The sequence below is a fragment of the Mytilus galloprovincialis genome, chromosome 12, assembly GCF_965363235.1.
Source record: "Mytilus galloprovincialis chromosome 12, xbMytGall1.hap1.1, whole genome shotgun sequence".
NCBI lineage: Eukaryota > Metazoa > Mollusca > Bivalvia > Mytilida > Mytilidae > Mytilus > Mytilus galloprovincialis.
Window position 1 is genome coordinate 58083215 of NC_134849.1, and position 27571 is coordinate 58110785.

At 31.9% G+C, this 27571-nt stretch overlaps 2 protein-coding genes across 2 annotated transcripts; one reads left to right on the forward strand and one right to left on the reverse strand.

The window, feature by feature from the left end:
* Nucleotides 1-1443: 1443 nt before the first annotated feature.
* On the reverse strand, nt 1444-27287 carry LOC143054368 (endoplasmic reticulum-Golgi intermediate compartment protein 3-like). The gene is made up of 12 exons (XM_076227369.1): nt 27100-27287; nt 25992-26150; nt 25498-25617; nt 23628-23659; nt 22714-22781; nt 20436-20659; nt 19676-19707; nt 18597-18693; nt 10553-10617; nt 9890-10026; nt 4324-4379; nt 1444-3563 (listed from the first exon to the last, which is right to left on the reverse strand). The coding sequence occupies exons 1-12, from the start codon at nt 27194-27196 to the stop codon at nt 3484-3486; spliced, it is 1167 nt and encodes a 388-aa protein (XP_076083484.1). The 5' UTR covers nt 27197-27287; the 3' UTR covers nt 1444-3483.
* On the forward strand, nt 12899-15257 carry LOC143055603 (reactive oxygen species modulator 1-like). Its single transcript, XM_076228768.1, has 3 exons — nt 12899-13037; nt 14342-14483; nt 15025-15257. The coding sequence occupies exons 2-3, from the start codon at nt 14353-14355 to the stop codon at nt 15131-15133; spliced, it is 240 nt and encodes a 79-aa protein (XP_076084883.1). The 5' UTR covers nt 12899-13037; nt 14342-14352; the 3' UTR covers nt 15134-15257.
* Nucleotides 27288-27571: the final 284 nt, after the last annotated feature.

Genomic DNA, 27571 nt, shown 5'->3' on the forward strand with positions numbered 1-27571 from the left:
AAGTAACATGTATCTCAATATCTTCGCATATTAGGACAAAGAAGTTGCTGAATGATGAAAAACAAATTCATTGAAACAGCTTACTTTTGAAAAATTAGGTATAAAATGCTATAGGTTTCCATGGGTTCAAAAATCAGCATGCTTAGTGGTATCTTTGAAATAATGCAACAGTATTGTCAATGGTTCATAATAGCCTAGTTGTTGCATAATAAATAAGATTTGAAAACAAAAGCAATGCACTATATTAAAGATAGAACTGCCCAAATATAATATGTATTTTAAATTGTATTTAAATATATTCTTACGGCTTTCTGTTAAAAGTATTAAAAGAGCAGAAGTATTATCTACAAAACACAAAAGGTATGTTCTTAACAGCAAAACTGTTATCTGTAACTTAAATCGTAACACATAATAAATCTAAATTAAATAAGTTATGGTACTTCAATAGAGGGAGGGAAGCAGAAAATATAGTTCTGTTACACATGCTTCTTTTGTTTGTCACATGAGATTCAAAACATCATGGACAATGTTATCCTGCTGTTTCTTTAGATTCGTTTTTTTTTCTTCAATTTATTAACAAACACAAATTTTGGTAAAAAAAAACAACATTTAAAAGCATATCTTTAACATATGGTATCAAAACTACAGAAGTAACACAATGGCTTCAATATTTGTTTCACAAACACAGTATGTCTTGGCATCACTTTCATTGTATGTATTTGGTAATATTAACAACAAAATTTATTGCTGAGTTAAATATTTCTTCAAAAATGTACACATATATATAATTTTTTTTCTCAGTAAATATAAATTACGTAAATAAAATTATGACACATTTTTCCACTTGAAGGATTTCTTGATCCAAAAAAAATGACAGTTCACAAGTCATAAATATGAATATTGATCATCTTAAACATCTTATAAACAGGTATTATCCAAGAGCAAAACCTGAAATATTTTTTTTCTTTCAAATTTACAGTCTTCTAGAAGACGGTCCCCTTTAACACATCCTTAAGTGTTCTACAACAGTACTTTGTTAAAGTTCATCAAAGTCTTATTTATATTGTATATGTACGCCTCTTGAGGGTCCATGATTGGTTAATTTATTCTTGAATCCTATAGATGAGAAATAGATGTGGAAACTTACTGAAATCAACTTATAAATACTATAAATTCAGAAATTATTGCAATGTTTTTATTACCGGTATTTCCAAAAAATGCAACAGGGTTTTAATCGCAATAATTAACTCACATTTTGAAATTTTTCATGATCAACAAATAAAGATAAAGCATTTATAATTGTGCAAATTATTTTTTAATTTATAGTGGTCACATAGCCTATTATTGATGAGATACCTTAAATAGTATGCAAGTTTTTTTTTGTTAGGTTTCAGAATTAAAATAATTACAAACAAAGGCAATATACATGTATGAGGGGGGGGGGGGGGGGGGGGGGGGTAGAAGGGGTCCTGATCCAGAAATCCCGGGCTTAAAAACATGAAATCCTGAGGTCCCGATTTAAAAAAATCTAAATCCCGAAGTCCCGAAATTAGAAAAAAAGAATTTCCGGATCCCCCAAGGGTCAATCCCGAAATCCTGAGCTTAAAAACACCTGATCCCGGAGTCCCAATAAAGGTCCTATCCCCCCTCATGTATTAAAGGGCACATTCTACTTTAAAACAATGTGAATTAATGTATGATTCAATATAGTTAAACAACATTACTTGCATAGATTTTCAACAATGAAAGATTTTTTTCTTCTCTTCAATTAATTTTGTAAGAAATAACCTTCTTAAAGAGGGTCTGGAAACTGTAGGGATTGGTAAAAAGCAAGGGGATGTTGGGGGTCTTCATTTCTGAGTTCTTTATTCATTTTGCCCATCTTTCTCTAATTTTTATATTTTAGGACCCCATAATGATCATATCATATCCTCTTTTTTGCCCAATTTTCCTCTTTCTTTTTTAAAAACCATTACAAATATGCATTAGTCACTATTTTTTTTATCCCATCCACACCCTTATTCATCCAAATAGAATCATGGTATGTATAAAAATTAGTGTTGGAGTTTAATTATAAAACCTTTATTATCAAAGTAAGATTTAAATGAAATCTTTTTCTTTCATAAAGATGAGTGGAAAAAAAAATGAAACACATGACTGTGTATAACAACCATGATAACATTTCTTTAATTCTTATGTAGTCTTGATTTTGAATTACATCTAAAGACAGTACATTTAAAAAACAAATAATTGCATTCACAATTCAAAAGCAATATGAAGGTCACAAAAAGGTTAATATTTAGCACTAACATTCTCTGGTTAATTGTTATAACTTCAAATAATCAGTGATGGTCTAAGGAAAAAATCAAGCAAGACTGGCCATATATCTATGTCAAAAAAGGATTAATTATGAAAAAAACTAAAATCACTTTTCAGTTCATCAAAATCATATCTATAAATACTATGGTACATAAAACAATGTAAGAAGACAAGAAGAGAAGATCCCAAAGTATGAGGATATATTTTGATGATCTTTTTCCTCTTAAAACTTATTTATTTATCTGATCCATTCCTGAACTTTTTTTAAACATGAATTAGATAAAAACAAGTGAAATTAATAACGCAGTGTGAATGAAATCTCTTACAATTAGTAACAAATAAAAACAAGTTTCGTAAATTCAACACTTAAGACAATGAGGGAGGTAAGGGAAAAGGATGATGTATAGGTCATTGTTGTACCATTAAAGATAGATATGAAATAAAATTGACAAGTAAGAAAAGTAGTTATTATTGGACAACAAGGATATCCCTACCTGCGATTCCCTCAACATGCATTAAGTCAGAACAAAACAAATTTCATATATATACTTAGCTTATTAACATACAACTACACACCAAATTACTGACAGACAAGATAACAAACATGGTTAAAACAAAATTCAGCCACAATTTAGTAACCAAGGCATAAGATGCAATATTTCAAGTTTTTTTAGAATAACTTAGAAGAACCGAAAAGATAAAAAAAAATCTGCCAAAGTTTTTTTTGCATGGTTGTGGTTTTTAAGATAATGAAAAACATGTAACAAAATAAATTCCGTTTCAAATGAAAAATAATGAAACAGGGTGTGTTTTCGAGAAAAATTCAACTTTAAAACCAATATTTAAATGCTTCATAAACTAATCCAACCAAAAAAATGTTTACATGAAATCAGAACCACATACAATTCAAATATGACAGGTATGGAAAGATTACAATTTTTTAATCAGCAGTTACATTAGAAGATAAGTATTAATATCTATCTGTGAATAGAAAAGTGGCCATTTTCTAAATGCTAATTGTCGAGATAGTGTGTTTCCAAATTGTACTTTCCAAATACACTGCCAACTTCGGGACATCCAAACTTGGACAGCTCTTGCATATATATATATATCCATACACCATAACCTTTCAAATATCATAATTATCCTAATTCTGTCTGTGTGTCACGTTGCTTTTCCCAACTCTATCTTTTTCTGTAAAGCTTTAGCCGAATGGTAAATCATTGAATCTATTATTCCAGCCACTAGAAAAGAAGAAAAACAATCAAATAAATCAAAATTCCATGATTGATGGTATGATGGGGTGTGGTATTCATTTCTGTTCTTCATTTTTACTGCCATCTTGTTTTATTTTCTCTATACTTCTATACTTTGATTATTCTGAATTCTGTTTTCCTATCCAGAAACTCATCATTCAGCATGACACAAAAAATGTAATTAATAAAATTAACGGTACCAATTTTGTTGCACCAGATGCGCATTTCGACAATACATGTCTCTTCAGTGATGCTCGTGGCCAAAATATTTGAAATCCAAAGCTTATATAATTAAGATATAGTTTAACACAAATGTCACTCCCAAAATCTCAATTTAACTTTTAATTGCAATAAAGCTATCTCTCGATTTTCTGAAATATTAATTTTTTGACTTCTTTTTTTTTGAGCAAGCATAAAGAAAATTAAAGTTTTTAAAATGAGGTGAATAAATGGATTGGGGAAAAACAAGTTAAAAAGCTGCATGAAAAATTTGCAAAACTAATAAAATTATGATTTCTTTGGTAAAAAGTGTATTTCAGGTGAATGTTTAATGAAAGAAATATTGTTGACGATGAAGCATGCCTTCGGGTGCGAGAGTTTCTCGCTGCTTTGAACACCCATTGGTGGCCTTCGACTGTTGTCTCCTTATTGGTTTCGGTTGTTGTCATATAACACATTCCCCATTTCTATTCTCAATTTGATTAAAAGTCCAGAAATTAAATCATAGATCTGTTATAATTAAACTCACCAGTAAAGACACCTCCTATAATTGCACATACACCAGTTAGAAAATGCATAAATGACCTGAATAAAAAAATACAATTAAATGTCAAGTTGTATTTTTTTCAGACTGTCCAAACTCAAAATCAACTCTGGTAGACACCAATATAATGAAATATTGTTTCATGATCCTATCAATTATTTGGTTGTATAAATATGTTTACGCCAAATTATGTATACTTATCTAACTAAAATATAATTAAAAAAAAATAATTACACTAATTCAGACATTTAAAACATTGACAAACTCTGAAAACACACAATTTGCTGAAAAAAGTATCTTGATGTTTTTTTGTTGTTGTTGTTGAGTTGCTGTATTTTGACATAATCTAACTATTTCTTTTAATCCATTTTACCTTTTTCAAGATTAACTCTTAACACCTATTCTCAGAATAAGTGTCCACGGTTGGAAAATAATTTCTAATTCAAAAAGTTGTAACAAACATCAATATTTATATTTTATTTCAAACATAAGCATACAACAAATCAAAATGCAAAACGGCAGATCTCAACCAATAGAAATAAAAAAGAAAATACAATGCCAAAATATGGGTATAGAGTATGCTGTAATCTACGTTTCAGGTACTTATGCATAGATTCAAATGAATAGTTCAAACATATTTTGTAAATTTGAATAGTTTTCAATGGCTAAATAAACTGATAATAATACAGTCAAATAACTGTAAAAGTTTCTCCTCAAAATTCCTATTAAAAAAAAACATTGGATCGAAATATAAACTGATAAAAATTTGGTATAAAACATGACAATAATATGACAGCTTACATTTTCAGTATTAAAAAACATGCTCAGTGTATGCAAACACTCTACATGTTGTGTATTGCCTCTCATCTGATGAAAAAATAATTACTACACATCTTTTTAAAATGTTTTCATAACAAACTTGGATTGCCAACAATGAAACAATAACGTAAATTACACAAAACTGTAACGTATCTTACAAAGAAAAATTCTCTCATAATCAGGATTGTTTCATCCTTCTTCCTGAATTCTTTCAAAATGTATGAAAAAAGAAATATTGTAACAACATTTTGGGTGTTTTATCATTAAACTGTAAATGTTTTACAAATATAACGTAAATTACACTTTATAAAAAAAGAACGTTCTTTCTTGATTTTCAGTTTTTAAGCATCTGTTTAAGTATTAGATCTTAACTGTAACAAACTACAGGCATTTCTATAGTCCTGAGGATCAATTTCAAAGCTTCGACCACTCCGTCCAACTTTATTGGGCTCTCTAATGTTACACAATATGTCTGTGACCTGTAACCATATTTTGTCTTCTGGATTTGGCCATTTATACAAAGGATTTCCAGTATTCCTTCCTTGACTTGGCCGCAAAAAATTAACTTGACATTCTTTATCAGTTTCATCGATGTCTGTTATTTTTCCAACGTGCCATGCATTATCATATATTGCCGCAACAAATTGGTCGACGGCGATGAGTATCTCAATCCTGTCAGCTTCGACTTCAGCTGTTTCAACATGCTCATTTTGATTTATATTGGCCTCTTTTTCTGGTACTACAACACGACCAGCATTCTCTCCTTTCAATATGTTTGACTCTGAGTAATCATGGAAATTACCTATCAAACATTCCTCACAGTAACAGGAAGTCACGGTCGTCTTGACTATACCTTTAGATACACCAACCACACAGTGGACCTGCATTGTTCCCTTCAATGGAATTATGTGTTTGTTGAACTCTGAAATCTCTAACTTGCTATCTGTGCATTCTGTTGAATTGTAATAAATGTATTTAGCACTCGTGTGGTGCTTTTGCACTCTTTCAAAGTACTCAGGTGCATCCTGTACTGTTATTTTTCCTTGTCTGACGGCGAGGTCTGCGGTACGTTTTGATGTTCCCCCAATGCCATCGCATGGCCCTTTTCCGTGCCCGGTTTCAAAATAGTTCCAAATGGCATTGACACCAAATATATTTTTATGATCAGACACAATGTAGAAGGCCGTCTTGTTACGATATTGTGAACTTGGACTATCTGTCCAGTAGTGAACAACCTTCAGATTATTGACATGATTCTTTATTTCAGACAAAAGCTTTTGAATGATGGTATAAACAGATCCTATGTTGTGCCCAAGATCGTCGGAAACGAAGACATAGTTTTTATGTTCAAGTTCCTTCTGTTCGTTCTTGAAATAAACAACAACTGGATGTAGGGTAACAGCACTCGAATTCCAATATGCACTCTGAACTTCATCGGCTGAAGTACATGAAAAGTTTTCGGCAAAGTCCATCTGCACGATTACATTTTCACACGGTAAATTTTCTTTCAGATTGTTTAAGGCTTGGTATTGAAGTCGAACTCTTGACACGTGTTCTTGAAAATCACGAACTTGAGTATGTACAATTGAAATGAAGCTGTCCCTTGTTTCCTCTCTCTCAACAATTTTTGTTCTTTTTTTGCCATCTGCCATCTCAACCTTTTTCCACTGTTCATACCTGACATTTTCATTTCGAATTTCTGAGAGTATCTCTGGGAGTGGCTTGTCTTTTAGCTGCCTTACAAATTCATCGGGATTGATGGTTACGTTGGCACCTGACGTTTTCATGTTCTTAAGGGCTAACGCCATGTTTTGGTGCTTTTGGCAGAGGCATTTATTTCTACTTAAATGTTTGGTCAGGCATATATGCTTTGGTCTCAAACGACAGAAGGTAGCAAGTGAAATTTTCTTCGGTGACTCAGTTTTGAATTTGAGATGCAAAAATAACATGCTGTCGTTAAGAACTCTTTTTTGTATATGACCGGTTTCAGTTTTCTTTTTATCGTTTTTGCCAGGCATCATTCTGCTATTATCGTCTCTTTCTAAGAATGTGACGACGTCTCCACGAAGTATTTCTCTTGATTCTACACGCTTCCTCAATAAAGGAAAAGAGAGCAATTTGTTGGAACACACTGTGGCCTTGAAGTGATGACATCTTATTCCGGATTTGATGCCTAACATTTTCTTCATCTTGTACTTCTTGATTATTTCTCCGTTAACAATTTTCTTCAAAACGTGTTTTCCCTTCAACCCATTTGATTTCCAAGCAGCCCCTATCTCTTCTGTTATAACATTTGCAAAGAGTAGTTTTTCCTGGATCTTTTTTGGAACCTTATGTGGTGTCAGACCCTCTTCTCTGATTTCTTGTATAGTTCTTTTTCTAGGTGTCAGAGCAATTGATGTTGATGTAGAAGGGCTATTTCTGGAGGAGGATGATGTAGTAGAATTTCTTATGATAGTTTGTGTTTTCTTTTCCCTGTTTATTAATCTCTGATATCGCTTTGATACGGTCCTAATTTTTCTATTGAGTAGTTCATTTTTGTCTGTCAGGTCTGCTATTGTTCTTCTATGTTTGGCGTTGGCACGATTTACTCTAGTTCTGGTTCTTTTCTTTGTAGCCAGTGACGGTAACTTAACTATCAATTGTTCAGTCACAATGTTAACTGTAGATGTGACATCTGATGATGATGATATTTCTGAACATTGCTCCAAGTTATTAGCTACTGTTTTGGTTTGCTCCAAATTATTAGCTACTGTTTTGGTAAGATTCTTTTTCTTTAGCCTATGTTGTCGAACCCATTCACGAACCTTTTTACGCCTTTCATTTGCCTTTCTTTGTGGCTTTTCTTCTATTGGCACATAGTATCCTTTGACTCTTTCTCTTTCTTTTTTAAGATAAGCTTCTCCTTCTTTCTGTTTTTTTCGCTCTCTATAGGCTTTCTGAATTTCAGCCTTTGATTTTCCCATTTCTGAAAATAAAATAAAATTTGATTAAATCAACAGAACACAAATTAACTACAGCATTATAAAGCCAGCTGTCTGAAATGATGGTAGAAATTCTTTGATATACTCTTAATAAGAATGCGTAATCTACGTTATCAAGTTGTGTAGTCTACGTTATAACATTTTGCACACGTTAAATGAAGCCGTTAAAATAACAATAAACACCCTTGCTGTTGTTTACATGCTTTCAAAACATGTTTGACTTGACACAGCAAAAGAAATGTTATAAATTATAAGCCTTTCTGTAGCCATAAGTAAGCTACGTTATCAGGGATTCAAAGGAGCAAATATGCAATATATTTACACATCTGGATACACAATGGAATAAGTTTGCAAAATTCATGAACAATTATGTCTATTTTTATAAATTTTTGGGATGCTAACTTCTTTGTACCTTATTTGTAGTCATAACATTCGGACACTACTGATCACGTAAATTACCAATTTTTCTAGTGTTTTTAAATTGAAAATACATGCTGTAAATGCTTATAGCCTCTAATGAATGCATCACAAAAGGTTTGATAAATATGCATTTAACTTTATATATAATCTTGAATCACAACGAAAGACAATATAAACTCCTTACCTGAATTTAAGCTGAGTATTCCACATTCATATATTTTGAAAAACCTTGAAGGTCAAATGACGCTTTCCTTATATGACGTCAGACGAAATATGAAAACAAAGAACCACTGGCGGTAGAATAACGTCAAAATTTCCGTACTAACGTCGCGTTTTATTGTCATATTGTATAGCAGGTAACGTAATTTACAAAACGTAAATTACAACCACCATCTATTTTCAATTTTTCAGCAAGTTCTAAAGCCTCAAATCTAAAACACCGGGTATTTAATTGGTCTTTACAATAAGGTGTACCTTTTAAGGCAAACAATAAGCATTAATTCACATACTTATGTTAGTAATCGCTATAACGTAACTTACAAGCTTATAGCAACGCTCGTTTTCGGTTTCATAAAATGTAAAAAAAAATATTTCAATGAATTTCAAGACAAAGTTTGTACATATGTTTAACAGCAATACTTTTAAAATAAGTTTGGTCTAGTTAACATTCGTTAAATACTATATGTAGTAAAATTGTATAAATTTTAAGCTTAACAACGTAGATTACATAGTTTTCGGCGACATCAGAAAAAAAGGTGTATTGAAAAAATGTATATATTTGAATGAGAACTGTTTTTTTCACTTTGTTGTAACGTTAATATGCTACAAGAAAACACTTTACATTGTTCAGAACTATAGATTGGTTTTTATTTGGCAGTTGTTTCATTATAGCCCTATGCCTGGCGACATGCATTTTTGGTGAAATTAGCGTATTTCGACACTAAAATTTTACTGAACTAATGTAGGCAAGTCAAATAAATTGATTGAAATCATTAAATTATATATATCTTCGTATAAAAATCACAATAATTGACAGATATATGCTGTAATACTCCCCTCGGGCATCAGCGACAAGGATTTCACAAGCGTGGACACTTATTCTGAGAATAGGTGTTAAATTTAAAAAAAGAAAGATTGTACACATGTTGTATACAAAGATTTCCTGAACTCATCATGTAAAAGTTGAAGGTAATCAAAAATAAATGTTTATGCATATAAGCAAAGTTTTATTCAATGCTTTCCAGTGAGATATATAAAAGAAAATATTATTTTAAAGGGAGATAAGCTGTGTGCAAAAATTTAGGCTCAAGGGAGATAACTTATCTTACCTTTGTTTTTCTGTATATTTAACCATCATTGGAGATATTTCATATATAACAAAGACTCCAGGTAACCCAGATTCTCCTGTTGTACCTCCCACTACTTTGGAATGTTTGGTTACTGAATACTGGTTTGTATTTAATATCTGAAATAAAAATTCTTATTCATATTTATTTTAAATAATAGATTATGAAGATAATGACTGCTTAAAGTCAAGCAGCTAATTAAATATATAATCAGGATGAGATCATACCAATATAATGTGAATATTATGCCTGCTTTGTAAATACATTGTACCTATAAGCTTTTCCAGGATAGTTGACATGGTAACAGTCTGCTGGCAAACATTTGACTATACCAGTGCATGCTTGTTTGCTTAGCTATTATATTATGCATGTGTTTTATTTGTATGTGTAGTCTGTCAAATGTGCTTATAACTTGTTCTTTGTTTGTTTAAAAATCAAGTCGGTTAAGAGCTCTACAGAGCCCATATTTACTGTGTAATTTGTGCATATCATGCCCGACTCTAAAATTAAATTTACTAACTTACTAACTTACACATTATTCTGTCTCAAAACTAACTGGTCTTTACTCTTATTCCTTGATACTAGCAGAAAAACATTATTAGTTTCTTAAACTACTATTTGTACTGAAATAAATTCAAAACATACCTTGCTGTCCACTTTAACATATGTAGTGGGTACAATTTTTACATAATACTGGAACATCATCTGAGCTAAAAAGGAAAACAAAATCTGTCTATTTGGTATTTATAAAATAATGTAATGAATTTCATTGAAAAATTAATAAGGTTACTTTTCTTATTTAAGTAAGACACCTTTATTTGCCTTTATTTTTCCAGATACCATTAAAATCTTTTAATTAATGCTCTGATTTCAAGAGAGTAACATGTATATTGTTTTCTTGAAGGTATGATTATTTTCTGTTATGCGTTTGCACAGAAAATACCTTTCAGTTTTGACCTTAAACTTAATGTGGGTGTACAAGTCCAAAGAAGTATTTTAATCCCATATTTTGTATTTGATTCAGTATTCAGAAACCACTGTTATGTTAAAAAGTCTATTACTAGAACTTTACTATGAGCTTCAACTGCAAGCTTTTTTTCGCTTGAAATCCAAAGGGATTTTTCGAAAATTATATCAGACAATTTGAAATTTCAAGTAAGATAGCACTCTCATATTTTGTATATATATGACTATATATAGCTAGTATCTATCAGTTGCCTATTTTATGTACAATTTTTTGTCTTATTTTAGTAACTCTGGCCTTGACCTTTCACATAGTGACCTCAAAATAGTGAAATAGTGAAACACAAATCAATCAATCTATAATCTATCTTCATAGTTGAAGAAAAATTAATAATCAATAAGTTTAACTAGAGGCTCTCAAGAGCCTGTATCGCTCACCTGACTCTACTTGGGTTTTTGAAATCATATAAAAAAAGATAAAATTTGGCTACAAATTAACAACACTTGGCCAGCACCTGATTAAGAAAGGAGCATTCATGCTATACTTGGTTTCATTTCATTCAGTGGTTATCTAGAAGAAGACTTTTGTATGCATTTCCAATAATTTTTAATTATGGAATTTGCTTGTTTTCTTGTTATTGAAAATTTTAATAAATTCCATGTTTATTGTGTACTGAAATGTTCTGTGCTGTGCACAACACTTTCTATTACAAAGAAAATAGTTTATTTTCAATAGAATGTACTGTGCCGCGCACAACACTATCTAACCGAAATACATTTTATGGAAAGTGTTATTAACCGCTCAAAAGATTAAAATACCAAATAAACATGGAATTTATTACAAATTTTAAACACAAGAAATTATGCAAATTCCATAATTAAAAATAATTCCAAGTTCAAATAATAGCCTGTTATAGGGTCCTATGTTAAACTAAGTCCCCCCACTGGCAGCCATCTTGGACACTAGATTGGCGACAAAGTAACAACACTTGGTAAGCATTTCATTAGGAACATTCATACTATATTTGGTTTCATTCCATTCAGTGGTTCTCTAAAAGAAGACATTTGTATGTTTTTCCATTAGAGTCCTATGTTAAGCCAAGTCCCCCGCTGGCAGCCATCTTGGATGATGGATCGGCTACAAAATAACAACACTTAGTCAGCACCTCATAAGGAACATTCATGCTATGTTTGGTTTCATTCCATTCAGTGGTTCTCTAAAAGAAGACATTTGTATGTATTTCCCATAAAGTCCTATGTTAAACTAAGTCCCCCGCTGGTGGCCATCTTGGATGATGGATCGGCTACAAAGTAACAACACTTGGTCAGCACCTCATAATGAACATTCATGCCATGTTTGGTTTCATTCCATTCAGGGGTTCACTAGAAGAAGTTCAAAATGTAAAAGGTTTACGTCGACGCCGAAGGACGACGGACACCAAGTGATGAGAAAAGCTCACTTGGCTCTTAGGGCCAGGTGAGCTAAAAAAAAAACATCATAATCATAGGCGGATCCAGGGGGGCACTGGGGGGGGGCCCGGCCTTATGTGGGAAAAATTTGGTTGCTTATATAGGGAATCACTGAAGCATGACTGGAGTGGGCCCCCCCTTATGAAAAGTTCTGGATCCGCCACTGATAATTATTGTTAGCAAATTAAACCAAACTATGGCCTATTGCCTAAGGGTTAGTGCTTATGATGACAACAAGCATTAAGCCACTGTGTTTTTCAATTATGTTTATATAGTTTAGGTTTGTAAGTAACAGGCACTTTTTAGGCTAAAAGGCGTAAATGAAAGGAAAATGAATTAGAACTGACTGACTTCTTTGCTAAGTTTAGACCGTTCAAATGGATTTTTTTGCTGTCACTTTCAGAAATCTTCCACTTCTACCTTTTATCATTTTTAATCTCTTGGAAAATTTTGTCTACATGTTTTTAAATGAAAATACGTTTTATCAAAAGTACAACAAAATAAATATAAACGACCGTTGTGACACCGATTTGATTTTCGGTTTGTAGACCAACCGGAAGTCACGTATGTTTCAAGAAATGCTTCTAAAAATTTCGTAAAAGCACCTTGAAGAAGAAAACCACGTTCCCCGATTGTGATAATAGTAGACATCGTGTTTTTATGTGATCCTGTCTACAAATAAAAGATACAACATAAGGTCAGTCTGTTCAAACCATGACAATATGATTATCGTTGAAAAGTGTGAAGTGATGAGATACATGTCATTTGTACTGTTATTCGTCATGAAGGTACCAATACGACACTTGTATATGATTGCCAACTTGACAACTATCCACCAACATGACCAAAGTTCAAATGAAGTTGATGTTTGAACCCCCCCCCCTTTTTTTTATGATCAATGCATTTGAATGGGGACATAAAGCTAGAACACCCCTTAGTCCTGGGTTGGGAACCCCCCTTTTCAAAATGGTAAGCTTTTTATAGGCAACCAAACAGCCTTCAAACATGAGAAACCCAATTTGTAAAGTTAGGGATCAAAATTGTCGCTGGTCCAGTGTTCCAAGACCAAATGAATTTGCTTTTGGACCAGTAGGTTTTGTCAGCTGGAAATTTGTCGATAAAAATGCGATTTTACCTGCGAAATCAATCACACAGTCCTTGGGGGGGGGTTACTTAGTATAACAATTGATCAAGTTAATTAATATCTCGGGTGAGTGTGTCACAACAACACAAAATGTTGAAATTTTTGGTAGGAGTTAGACAGCCGGACAAAAAAAATTAAAATAAGGGACATTCAAAAGAAAGATTGGAAAAAAGTTTATGAATTTGACAAAAGGAAACGTAAATATAAAAAGTCCTTGGAAAAAGATCACAATTGATTAAATCAATGTTTCACACTGAAGATATAGCTTCATTTGATCCGGTCACGGATATTGAAATGTTGAACATTTCTGGACAGCGCTCCAGACGACCTGGTCAAGCACCCTAGGGTGGCCTTGAGGATTGTGATGATGTGGAAGACATAGTTGACATTTTTTCTGTCCTTGATCCTGATTTTGATAAAGAAAATCATTGAGATTATCAAACCCTTTTCAAAATCAGGATCAAGACTCTCTCTTTTTCTTGTCTAACATGTCTAATATATGTAAAAGAAAGCATGAAAATAAAATAAACATCTATCATTTATATAAGTTTTTGTCAATGATTGTCAGTATCATTTTTGCCTGACCTGTAGATTTTTCAGTCCACTGGTCATGCTGGTCATGCTGGTCTGGCTGGCCAGTACACAAAAAAGCTTAAATTCAACCTCTGTAAAATAGGCTATAAAAGGTGCTGATTTATAAATGTGTAACAGTTTAATTGAGAAAAATAACATGAAATCCCATTATACAAGGATAGGTGTACTTTTGGTTCTAGTTCTGACATGTAAAATTTGAAGCAAACTTATTTTTTTAAATAAGATTTATATAGATGTATAACGTAAACTTCCTTTTTTTTCAGAATAGAAAAGCATGCCGGCTGTTCCTAGTGGATATGGGCAAACAGGGCCAAGATGTTTTGATAAAATGAAAATGGGATTCACAATGGGTTTTTGTGTAGGTTTAGCATCTGGTGCACTCTTTGGAGGATTTTCTGCTTTGAGGTAATATATATATACAAATTTTGTATACATAAATCTATATATACATTGAAGTCCAGGAAGTACCATAATAACTTTATGGCTCCCGATTTTTTTGAAAATTTAGTGTTCACCCCAAGAACCAGTTGGGTCACAACATAACAATTTCAAGTTGAGTTACAATTTACACAGTGTGTATACGTTAAGTATGTTTAAATAAACATATGTTCCCATAGTTTAGGACTTTATTCATTATAGCATGTATAGGTTGAAAAATACAGGCAAAGTTTAGATGTTTTAATAGAGTGTCCTATATTTTGACTTTAGTGGAACCTTAAAGAGAAGAAAAAAACAGTCTACAAAACACCTAACAGAAAACTAAACATCAATTCCCACTAAAATACAATGTACTATTATTGAATGCAGATAGTAATATTACACTTTTCATATACCTTTTTCTCATGATACTCCTCCGTTTTCAACCTGGTGTTGTAATTATATGTAGCTTCAGATTGAATGATTTGATACTTGAGTTTCAAATATATAATACAATACTCTTTTATAGGATGGGATTACGAGGAAGAGAATTAATACAGACCGTTGGTAAAACCATGGTACAAGGTGGCGGTACATTTGGTGTGTTCATGAGTATAGGAACTGGAATACGATGCTGACAGAGTGATAATAAACACAATCTATTGACTAAGAACTCAGTGCCAGTAACTGTTCGAAGAATTATAATCATGTTCACATAAAGAAAATTTGTTTTGTAATTAAAGGTTGATATGATATAGGTTAGACATCTTTTGAGTTAATATGTTTTCTTGAAGAAATTGTACGAAGGATTAAGTTGAGGCTTTTACTGTCAAAAACAAATAATTTCTGTCAGTTTACTAAAGTTTGATACAACTTTTTGTCTTCCAGTAATTTTGTGTAGTTAGGTTGCTGTCTCTTTGAAATTGATTTAGAACTCTCTATATCAACAGTGAAACTAAGGTCGTTTGGTTTATGTTACACACCACGATCAATCTTTCAGCAGTCACTATTGTGCTATTTCATGGGAGTCAGTTTTTATGGGTGGATGAAGCTACGGTGCTGGAGAGAAGAACCACCAACTGACAATATTAGTCAATTAAGATTGGAGTCCAGCGCACCTACCATGTGCGTTATTCAAACTCACAACCTGTGTTGACAGGCTAATGATACACAATTTGACAACCTTTAACCACAGCACAAAGTCATGCCTTGAGAATTCCTCAACAATTGGAATTGGTGAATAAAAGGAGATGTGGGTTATATGTCTAAGTAGACAGTAAGCAAACTTTCAGAAAGACATCTAGAGGTTGATATACAGATTTAAAAAAATAAACATGTGTCTATTAAATGTTAAGTCTAAATGACCCAATCTTAAAAAGTTATGAACAGAGACTCAAAGAAATGCCATCAAAACAAAATAATTTAAATTCCCTAAATGACAAAAGAAAAACATTAAGATGGGAAAATAGACAAGGACTCCGACAAGGACTTCTCTGATGTATAAGGAACTGAGCTCCCACAATGATGATTTCTTTATAAAAATTTGCATACAAGCTATTTTTCACCTGAGCATTTCAAATATGTATTTATACAATATATATTTTCATTTGCTACTTTACGAGAGAAAAAGGGTTGAAATTTAAGACTACTCAAAATATTTCTTTTTAGACATGAGAAGACATGGTAGGAGTGCAAATGATACAACTCTTGATCCAAGTCACAATTTATAAAAGTAAACAATTATAGGTCAAAGTTAGGTCTTCAAATGGAGCCTTGACTCAAACCGAAAAAGCAAACTATAATGGGCCCAAAGATTAGTAGTGTAAAACCATTCAAACAGGAAAATCAATGGTCTAATCTATATAAAAAAACAAGAAATATTATGAACCACATCAACAAACGACAACTACTGAACATTAGATTCCTGACTTAGGAGAGGTGCATACAATTGCAGCGGGTTGAAGCATTTTAATGGTACCAAACTTTCACCCTTATATGAAACAATAGTGTAACATCACAACGTCCACAACTCTCTCCACCCTTTAGGCTTAAATTAAAATATTGTTTGTTTGCCCTTTACCGACCGACCCTATAAATTTGTTCCGCCTGAAAATCTTTTATTTATGTTTACCAGCAAGATTTTATTTTATTTTATTTTTTGTTCCTACCAAAAATCTTATATTTGTATTTCCCGCTCAAAACTTTTTTACCGGAATTCTCAGGTTTTATCTTTCCTGTATAAGGTTTAGTCCGTTTGGTATCACATGAGCGTTTGACATGAATGAACACTTGCATTTAAAGTTTCAAAGCATTTGTTTGAAATCGATGTTGAAAGCTTTGAAAACGTTACTCTGTGTCTTTATACATGAAGAGCAGGGTTCATTCAAAAAAAGTTCGTCCAATACTAAATTATCAACGTGTGTACAAAATATTTTGTAAACAGACTTTGTATCCTATGTAGGGATGGCCTTTGGTGGTCCGTAGATTAGGATGATTATGTTAATGATGCCTTCGACCAGCATTGATATATTCTGATTTATATCTGACATGAACCAAAGGTCTGTAAAGGGGAGAATATTTGGCAGTAAAATCGCCAAGTTTTTCCATACAGATCATTTATAAATGTGGTGTAAAATACGTGACAATTGAGTTTCAAGTCTTGTAGCATTTTTATTGGAAACACAGGCACACACAAAAATTTAAACATTCTAGGGACTTTTTCTACTAGTAATGTACAATGTATTTATGCCCGGACATATTTTACCAGAACAAAGTTATTTCTTACCTGCTTACAGAAAAACTTTAGGTTTGAACCTTGAAGTAAGCGTTCAAGGTACAGAGTACTATTAGTGCAAGTTAAAATTCTTAAAAATTCCAGGTATGTAAACGTTTAAAATATGCCGCACAGCCCTATATTTTGAAATTTGAAAAAAAGTTGTAGTGCATATGAATTAACTTCACATTCTACATGATATTTTTTTTTCAAATCTTGGGACTATTATACTAATAGTCCAAGAAACTTATTAGCAAAAGCATACTTAAACAAAAGCAATACAGACAAAAATGACATCATGCAGATTTTGTATCTATAAAATAAAATATTATACCTACCTGCCTACCCATGACAAAAAATGGACCGAGCTAAGTTATTTTTTAGGAAAGAAAAATAAAATATTTTACCTACCTACCTACCCTGTTTCAAAACATAGGGTCGGAAAAGGGCAAACAAACAATATTTTAATTTAGGCCTTACCTTAAATATCTAGCAGATTTTTAATTCATATGATTATCCCCCTTCTACATTCTTCCCTTATATATATATATATATATATACTCGGATGTACTTATAAATATAATAATTTTCTGTGACTGTATCTTGCATTAATTTGTAGGATCTACTATAGATATTTGAGCTGATCTGTAACAATAACATCTCCATGCCTATATATTATGTACTGTATTACGACGCAAAATTAAAACTGACTAGGAAAGGTAACACACGGCCACCGAAAGCTTTATTATTTTGAAGCCAAGGTGGTCGAGCGCACCTGATACAGTGCAGGCGATTTTGTGTCACGATTTCTCAGTAGTGTGGGTTCAAATTCCGGGCGAGGGAAGAACAAAAAATTTGCCAAAGCAAATTTACAGATCTAACATTGTTGGGTTGATGTTTAGACGAGTTGTATATACACCATATATATATAGCCATATATATATACTTACTTTTGTCTGCTATATTATCAACATTATCTAATAAATTTACTATTCCAGGATTATCTCCCCTTACCTCTTCTACATTCCTCCCTGATAAACTTACTTTTGTCTGCTATATGTTCACCATTATCCAATGGATTTACTACTCCAGGATTATCTCCCCTTACATCTTCTGCACTCCTCCCTGATATACTTACTTTTGTCTGCTATATGTTCAACATTTTCTAATGGATTTACTATTCCAGGATTATCTCCCTCTTACCTCTTCTACACTCCTCCCTGATATACTTACTTTTGTCTGCTATATGTTCAACATTATCTAATGGATTTACTATTCCAGGATTATCTCCCCCTTACCTCTTCTTCACTCCTCCCTGATATACTTACTTTTATCTGCTATATGTTCCACATTATCCAATGGATTTACTATACCAGGATAATCGTCTCCAAATGATAAATGTTTTATATAATGTGTTAGATTAAACTGAAAAAGAAAACAAAATATATACGTTTTTAATTGTTAAATAATAAGTTGGCAATAAAGGTTTTGTTACACAATGTTCTATCAAATTGTAGATTGATGATAAGGAAGTTGAAAACGCAAAACTGATAAGAGATTTTAACATATTGTGTATTTCCTGAATAAATAAACTTTTAAAAGATATACATTGACATAATGAAAGCAACAATTTCAAGTCAGGGATGTTTAATTATACATGTATTGCTATTAAAAATCCATTCTCCTGAAATTGTTAAAATCAATAAGCCATTCTTTATAAAATTCTATAGCCAGTTTTTCTTGTTTGGCTTATTAATAATTCAGTTTTTATCATGAGTTATTGGTTGAATGATAATCATTTCCTTGTCTCATGTCATAATAATATGTTGTTCTCTAAAAAAGAACCTGTATACTGTTTTTAAATCAATATTCCATTATGAACATTTGAAATAGGTTTTATATTTTGAAAAATGAAAAATTTAAGTTACTTTTGCAGTAAGTTAATGCTTAGAAAATTAAATTAATCATTCTCTAAAAAAAAATTGTATTATGAATTAGATCTAGATTGTATGACTGCATCATAAGTTAGAATGTGTTAATCACAATTTACCAATTTTTCACTATTTGGTGTTAAAGTATTCTTGCTACGAAAAATGCACTTCTTGTTAAAACTTTGCTTTAATACAAGGATCTGACAAAACTCTGTTTTACTTTCTACTCTGATAATTATTACATCAGCCCATGAAATTTCAGCCTTTAAATTTTTGAATATGTGTATATACAAATCTGATAAAACCAGAAAATTCGGAAAAAACTTGGAAACAGAGAGTAGAAAAGAGCACTTTCAGATCCTTGTAGGCAAATTGTGGACACTTAATCCGTATTTTAATCAGATTGGTGAATTACATGGAATATATTGTATAAATGGGTTAAGAACTAACTAAATTATAATTCTTAAATGTCTTACCTTTTGGCCACCAAAGGCTTGTAAATCATGGACTGAAAGGGAAAAATACAGATAATAAATAAAACAATATTGTATTTTATTGTTAAAATGAAGAAAAAATATATATATAGTAGACACAATAACTGTTTTTTCTAGAGGTAATTCATAAATTAACTGGGCAGATTAACACAAAAACTGAATAAAAGTTTTGTTTACCTAACACAAAAACTGAATAAAAGTTTTGTTTACCTTTACACAAAACTGATTAAAAGTTTTGTTTACCTAACACAAAAACTGAATAAAAGTTGTTAATGTTTTATTTTTTTTTGTCTGAAATATTAAGATTTTTTTTTTATATATAATTTTTGTTCATCTCTGTCAATGTGTCTGTCATTCACCCACTTAAATGTTCCAAGGGTGTTTGCTACAATCACTAGATTACCAGTCTAATTATCATGCTATATATGTACTATCAATATAAAATGCTTCTGCAATTGCATGCTAAAATGATAATATGACATTTTGTTTGTAAATTTCAAAACACCCTTGGAATTTGAATGGTTAAACTTGTTTGTTTACATCCTTTATCTTTTTATACTCTCAATATTATTTAAATAATTTAGATTCTTTTCGTCTAGACTGAAAATAATAAGTGATTTTGGTTTTATTCTCTCAACCATTGTATATTTTAGATTCTCGAAACTCAGGAGTGAAGTGTATTGTAGTGACATATTTCATGCATGTGGTCGTATATATCAAGTAGAATAAAACATGTATTTACCATGAACATGCTGTTGTTGGAAACTTTTTCCAGGTGCAAAATGGAAATTTCCAGCAACTCTGTTAACTTCTAAATATCCATAGACAAGACAACCTTCATTTTGTTGGGCTTTCATCTTCTGTGACCACCCTTCTCTCTCACATTGTTCTATATTTTCTGGATTATTAAAAGCCCATCCTTTCTTTCTATAGGCTTCTCTAACATCTTCACAATTATTACAACATCTGAAACATAAAAAGAATTTGGTTAATTAGAAATCCAAGCTTCCTACTTTGAGAAAAAAGAATTCTTCATTTATTATAAGTTAACAAAGTAGGTCATGGTGTACTATTTTTTATTGGATTTTGACATTAAAAGTAAGTCATGAATAATGCAAGTTTATAGGATTTTACATCAAACAACAGGCCATTCTTATCCTTTTAGTGAAATCAATTAAGTAAACTGATCAGTCAGTAAAGTTTAAAGACAGGTTACAGCACCCTACTTTTGTTTTAAATTATACATGTATAAGCTACTTGTACAGGGATGATTCCACTATATATTTTAGGGCCGCTAAGCGGCCCTTAAATTGGCCAGCGGCCCCAAAAAATGTACATGAAAATGAATTCCCAATTCAGGAAAATAAAATAAAAATCGATATTTCCGGAAAAGTTCCTGTCACCGATTAAGGCAACTATAATTTTTCATAGTTTGTTGTCAAAACGTTTTAAAATCCGGATAAGAATGCTGTTTACGATCGCATCTTAGTAACAACGATTTAATTATGTCAACATGTGGGAAACAATTTTAGCAGCCGAATACAATTGATTAATATGTTATGGGAGTATTGGATCTTGTAAAAGCAGATCGCACAGCAGGTTGATAAAAATGGGTGTCAAAGCAGACCTTGGCAGAGAGCAAATTCAAATTTTGATATAACATTGATGGATAAGGTTTAATGGACGCCGATCTCGTAAAAGCAGATCGCCCAGCAGAGCCGGTTATATAATATGATGAAAACTTGTTTTGTAACAGAAATTATTTCCTCAAAAGACAAAAGTTTGAGCAATTTTTGAAAATAATGTTGAAGATAGACCATTCATGAAATACAATGTCATCATTATTGAACTATTTCAAAAGTTTTGAAGATGATCCAAATAATTTTAAAGAACACTGGTTCAATGCTTTAAATATCTTATCAATTAAGTATATGAACTTTTGTAATTGCTTTTCTGAATTCGACAATTGACCAGTTCAATTTGAAATCCATTTGAATTAAGGTAAATTTATAGAGATGACCTGCTGTTGAAAAATACCCGATGAATGATTTTTTTCATTGGTTTATGTTAGCTGAAATATATGTTTTTGTAATAGGCCTAGGTAACTATAGCTAAGAAGATAGACTAGTGCATCATGTTCAATTATATTCATGTAATAACAGTAGCCCAATCAGAATTATTCAAAATGTTACAACTTACATGAACATCAGTGTACAGGTTAAACTTAATAATATACATTTTCCGTTTTTCAGGAAAATAATGTTATTTCGTCTTAGATTTTACGCTTAAAAAATTCCCAATTTGATGTTCAAGGGACCCATTTGAAAACACCTGGAATCATCCCTGTTGTAAAAGCATAATGTATATTTTTCCCTTTTTAAACAAAGTTGCCTTCCTAAGAACATGAATTACAAAGTAATGAAATATAATAAAATTTGACAAATACTCTACTTAAAATTTTGATTATGAAAAGAAGAATATGATCGCACTCATATACTGTGATGGTCTTATTAGCCTAGGCTATCATCAGAGGACACAGCGCTTTCTTTTCATTTGCCATTCTGTATTTTATCATGGCATCTTGTCCTTTTATATAAGCCTCTTTGAAAAATGTCTCTGTGATCATTAAGGTAAATGAATCTTTCTCAAAATTTCTGGCTGTGAGTAAGTCATGTGTCATGGCTACTCTGACTACTACTAAATGCTTCCCATTTCCATAAAACTACCGGTATATCATTTTACAAAATTTTTTATGAGTCTTGGTACAATTTAGAGCTTGACATACTGTAAAGTAGGTAAAGACAATAATGATGACCTTGAGATGTTTTTTGACAATTTGTGACATTGGGTAGCTGCATATCTTATACCAATTTTCCTTTTAAACATTCATATGAAATTGTACAAATGTTAAAATAGTGGGGCATAAACCACACCAAACAATTGATTACTGAATTTTCTCACAGTCACGATAATGAGAATTAAATGAATTTTCAAATTTTTAATTTACACTCCAAACTTACTGTCCATCTTTAGTCTCTGCACCGTAACAGCTTTCACATCTTTTGGGATCTAATGGTTTAGATACAGCCTAGAAGGTAAAATTATAAAATTAATCAATGTATTCATAAATGTTCCAATCACAATGTTTTAAAATTCCTTTTCCAATCAAAGAGGGGGAGGGGAAATTTGCACTTTTAAAGTTAAAAAGTTGAAGTAAAAGATTTTTCATAATTGAGATATAAGCATCTATCAGTGGAAACTTTATATCTATCTTTTCTTTATATTTAAAGTCATTGGGTGAGGGCAGTATTGGAATTTCTAGTAAATAAACTTCTATATCCTTTCAGTGTACAGTAACAACATGGAAAGCTCTGGTTTTCTAAAAAACAAGTGAAACTGTGAGCTACTGCTCACTGATGATACCCCCGTCGCAAGTGGATAATATTAATTGTGTAAAAATATGCAAGTGTTCGGTAAACAGGAAGTTGTTGAGTGATGAATCTGAAAACGCATCACACAGTATAGCTGACTTATATCAAGCCTGAAACTAAATTTCAGAAATCCTGGTAGTGTAGTTCCTGAGAAAAATGTGACGAAAAATATTCATGGGACGGACGGACTGACGGAAGGACAGACAGAGGTAAAACAGTATACCCCCCTTTTTTTCAAAGCGGGGGTATAATTAGCACCATAGCCTCATTACATTTTATTCAAAATCATCTCAAGATAGCACCACGGTACCACAGAGCTTTAATGACCTTGGGAGAAAACTTCCTTTGGTCACTTGTGGCGAGTTGTTTCATTGGCAATCATACCACATCTTCTTATTTTGAGTATATGACATTATGTGATTGATTACTATTTGACTAGTCATTGAAATGAAATTTAAAGTTTAGTCACAGTTAACAATGGGAGATAACTCAATATTACTTACTGTTGTTATATTCTTAGATTCATCTCCTAATTCTAAAATCAGAAATACATGTATAAATACAAGTATTAATCCTTGATGTTAGGCACAATTTTTATTAAAACACCTAAATGTAATAGTTGCTGTTATTTAATGAGTTTTTATAACCCCTGACATTATCCTAACCCAAGGCATTAAAAATTATTGATGCAATCATTTTTGGTATACTATGTCTCCATTACAATTTGTAGAATTCCAGTTTTAGTGTATTTCAAGACTTAACCTTTCAACAAATTTAATGTTAAAGGAAGTACACATTTTTTTAAAGGATTGTATGTACAGCAGACTTAAGGAAAAACAACACAAGAGTGCACACGCTGAAATGTCTTGCCTTCTATACTAATCATTGATATTATGTTGATAGTCCTAAGTATAAAGCTAAGCTTTAATACAACTTTCACATAAACTTAACATTAACCAAGATAACTAAACAAAGACCAATGAACCTTGAAAATGAGGTCAAGGTCAGATGAACCATGCCAGGCAGACATGTACAGCTAACAATGCTTCTATACAACATATATAAATGACCTATTACTGATAGTTTAAGAAAAATAGACCAAAACACAAAAACTTAACACTGTGCAATGAACCGTGAAAATGAGGTCACGGTCAAATAAAACCTGCACGACCGACATAAAGATCATAAAATATTTCCATACACCAAATATAGATGACCTATGGCATATAGTATTAGATAAAAAGACCAAAACTCAAAAACTTAACTTTGACCACTGAACCATGAAAATGAGGTCAAGGTCACATGACATCTGCCCACTAGATAGGTACACCTTACAATCATTCCATACAACAAATATAGTAGACCTATTGCATATAGTATGAGAAAAACAGACCAAAACACAAAAACTTAACTATAACCACTGAACCATGAAAATGAGGTCAAGGTCAGATGACACCTGCCAGTTGGACATGTACACCTTACAGTCCTTCCATACACCGAATATACTAGCCCTATTGCTTGTAGTATCTGAGATATGGACTTGACCAACAAAACTTAACCTTGTTCACTGATCCATGAAATGAGGTCGAGGTCAAGTGAAAACTGTCTGACAGACATGAGGACCTTTCAAGGTACGCACATATCAAATATAGTTATCCTATTACTTATAATAAGAGAGAATTCAACATTACAAAAAATCTGAACTTTTTTTTCAAGTGGTCACTGAACCATGAAAATGAGGTCAAGGACATTGGACATGTGACTGACGGAAACTTCGTAACATGAGGCATCTATATACAAAGTATGAAGCATCCAGGCCTTCCACCTTCTAAAATATAAAGCTTTTAAGAAGTTAGCTAACACCGCCGCCGTAGCCGCCGCCGCCGTAGGATCACTATCCCTATGTCGAGCTTTCTGCAACAAAAGTTGCAGGCTCAACAAAAATGCACTATCTGAGAAAATACAAATTTCCTCCAATCCACGCAAAAAATAAAGAACATGTTGACACAACCTTAATACTGTAAACCAACTTATTTACGTGAATACTTTATTTCGCGTTTTACCCTTTCTAGACCACTACGCGGGTATTTAATTTCGTGATTTTCTGATTTACTTGATGAAGTTTAATAAGGAATAATGGTATAGTTTTACATATATTCGCGATGATTTAAATTCACAATTTTTTTCAAGTCGCGAAAATAAATCGCTCGCGAAAATAAGTTGGTTTACAGTAGTATCTCATTACACATGTTACATGTCTACTAAAAATATGCATTTTTTTTCCATTGTAAATAAAATATATCAAATAGGACAGGATTATTTGTTTGCCTTAAAATGAAATGTTGACTATTTATGATCCACTCTGTATAATACCTTCTTTCTCTGGTGCTTCATCTATTTTATTTCCTTCTAAATCTATTCTTTGTTTCCATAAATGATGATCCACATCTATCTGCTGCTCTCCTGATACATCCATGGCATCTATACTCAAATCTGAAATATTATATAAAAGATAAGATGACACACATTGATTTGCTGTAAATTTTGACATGCATCATGTACATCTATCTTGTCTATGATGGAATCTATATTTAAATCTTAATTATAATCATTATGCCATTACAATGAAGAAAAGTAGTACCTTTTTACTGTTCACTTCAACATACGAAATATACATCCATACTTAGGTAAAAACAAAATCTATTTCTGTTTCCTGTCTTCCTATAGCTACCTAAGTACTGTCAATTGACTGTGCTACATTTATTTTCATGCATACTTTTACATACTTCATGAATATTTTTTCGAAAAGGAACTTTAACATGCTTAAAGCAAAATGGTCTAAACTATATCAATGTTAAAATACTTACATGCACATGGTAAGACAGGGAATTTAACTTCTATATTTATCTTTAATTTCTGTCCTCTAGACGTGTCTACAAACAACTCTGGTGTCACTTCATATGTTAAGTAGTAGTTCAACTCTGACATGAACAGTATCACCATAATAATGGAACTGACTATAGTCACTGAAAATACAAATCAAACTCTGACATGAACAGTATCACCATGATAATGGAACTAACTATAGTCACTGAAAATACAAATCAAACTTTGACATGAACAGTATCACCATAATAATGGAACTTACTATAGTCACTGAAAATACAAATCACACTCTGACATCATGGACATGAACAGTTAATCTTAATAATGGAACTAACTAGTACTATAGTCACTGAAAATACAAATCAAACTCTGACATGAACAGTACATTGTATCACCATAATAATGAAACTAACTATAGTTACTGATAATACAAATCAAACTCTGACATGAACAGTATCACCATAATATGGGGACGGAGTCCCCAATAACAGCAGAAAATTCAATAAAAAAAAAAATACGGGAAAATTTCCCGAATTTTTCATTGTACTAATGAACTCAAAATCGTTCAATTTTTTTTTGTCGTGTTTTGAAATCCCAGACCTGCGCAGAAATGTACAATGTACTTCCTTTTTCCGGTCTCGTTTGTATGAAACTTTGAGTAAAATATATATTTATCAGTCTAGTATAAAATAGGAAGGAACGGGCAATACCAATTTCATATTTAATAATTCCTTGATATGAAAAAACGTTACCTGATGATAGCGTTTCTTTGTTTACATTGCATATGATGTCATAATTTAAATAACGTCACAACTAAATCCCTAACAACAGAACCAAAATCGGAAACGTTACGATATTTCCGTTTCTTTTTTTTTAAACAAATATTTAAGTTACAAAAAAATAATTCACACAGACGTTCGTCCCCATTTACAGGTAATGCCTGCCTCATATTAATGGAACTGACTATAGTCACTGAAAATACAAATCATGCTTGTGGTTGTAGTATCTTAATAATTCAATAAATATATAACAAAAAGATCATGACATGTCTGTAGTTGTTTTGGGGATATCATATTATTTTTCTTTTACCTGTTGCTCCTCCGAATGTTTTGATTCTAAAATCTTCCAACGTCTTTGGATAAGCATCGAACTGACGTAGTTTCTCGAATACATTTTGTTTATTCATTTTCTTCCATTCAATTTAACATACAAAATCAATTTAAGTTTGAAATAAACACAATTTGTGTCGGCGAATTGAAACAACGAACGTGTATTGATCCCGGAAGTGGATAGCAAACTGGTCTTCACAATAGAGTGTTTAGGGGGAAATATCCGATTACCACAAAACAGAGATCGATCAGAGAGAACACATATTATACAGTTGCTCTTAGTCCAAGTGCACATAATAAATACGATATTTGTTTTTAATGACCGGCCTCAAGGGACATAAGCCATCAAATTTTTGTTCACCAATTTTACTTAGATTCTCATATTTGATTTATAACACACTAAAATAAATACCATTATAAAACAATTTACGATACAGGGATTTGATAATATG

What these genes read in the sequence shown, in the direction of transcription:
- LOC143055603 (XM_076228768.1), top strand. Translation starts at nt 14,353, where the DNA reads ATGCCGGCTGTTCCTAGTGGATATGGGCAAACAGGGCCAAGATGTTTT. An exon ending in GGAGGATTTTCTGCTTTGAG is followed by an intron (nt 14,484 to 15,024) that starts GTAATATATATA and finishes ACTCTTTTATAG; the next exon opens with GATGGGATTACGAGGAAGAG.
- LOC143054368 (XM_076227369.1), bottom strand. Translation starts at nt 27,196, where the DNA reads ATGAATAAACAAAATGTATTCGAGAAACTACGTCAGTTCGATGCTTAT. An exon ending in ATGTTAAAGTGGACAGCAAG is followed by an intron (nt 10,027 to 10,552) that starts GTATGTTTTGAA and finishes TTTTTATTTCAG; the next exon opens with ATATTAAATACAAACCAGTA. An exon ending in TATAGGAGGTGTCTTTACTG is followed by an intron (nt 3,564 to 4,323) that starts GTGAGTTTAATT and finishes CTTCTTTTCTAG; the next exon opens with TGGCTGGAATAATAGATTCA.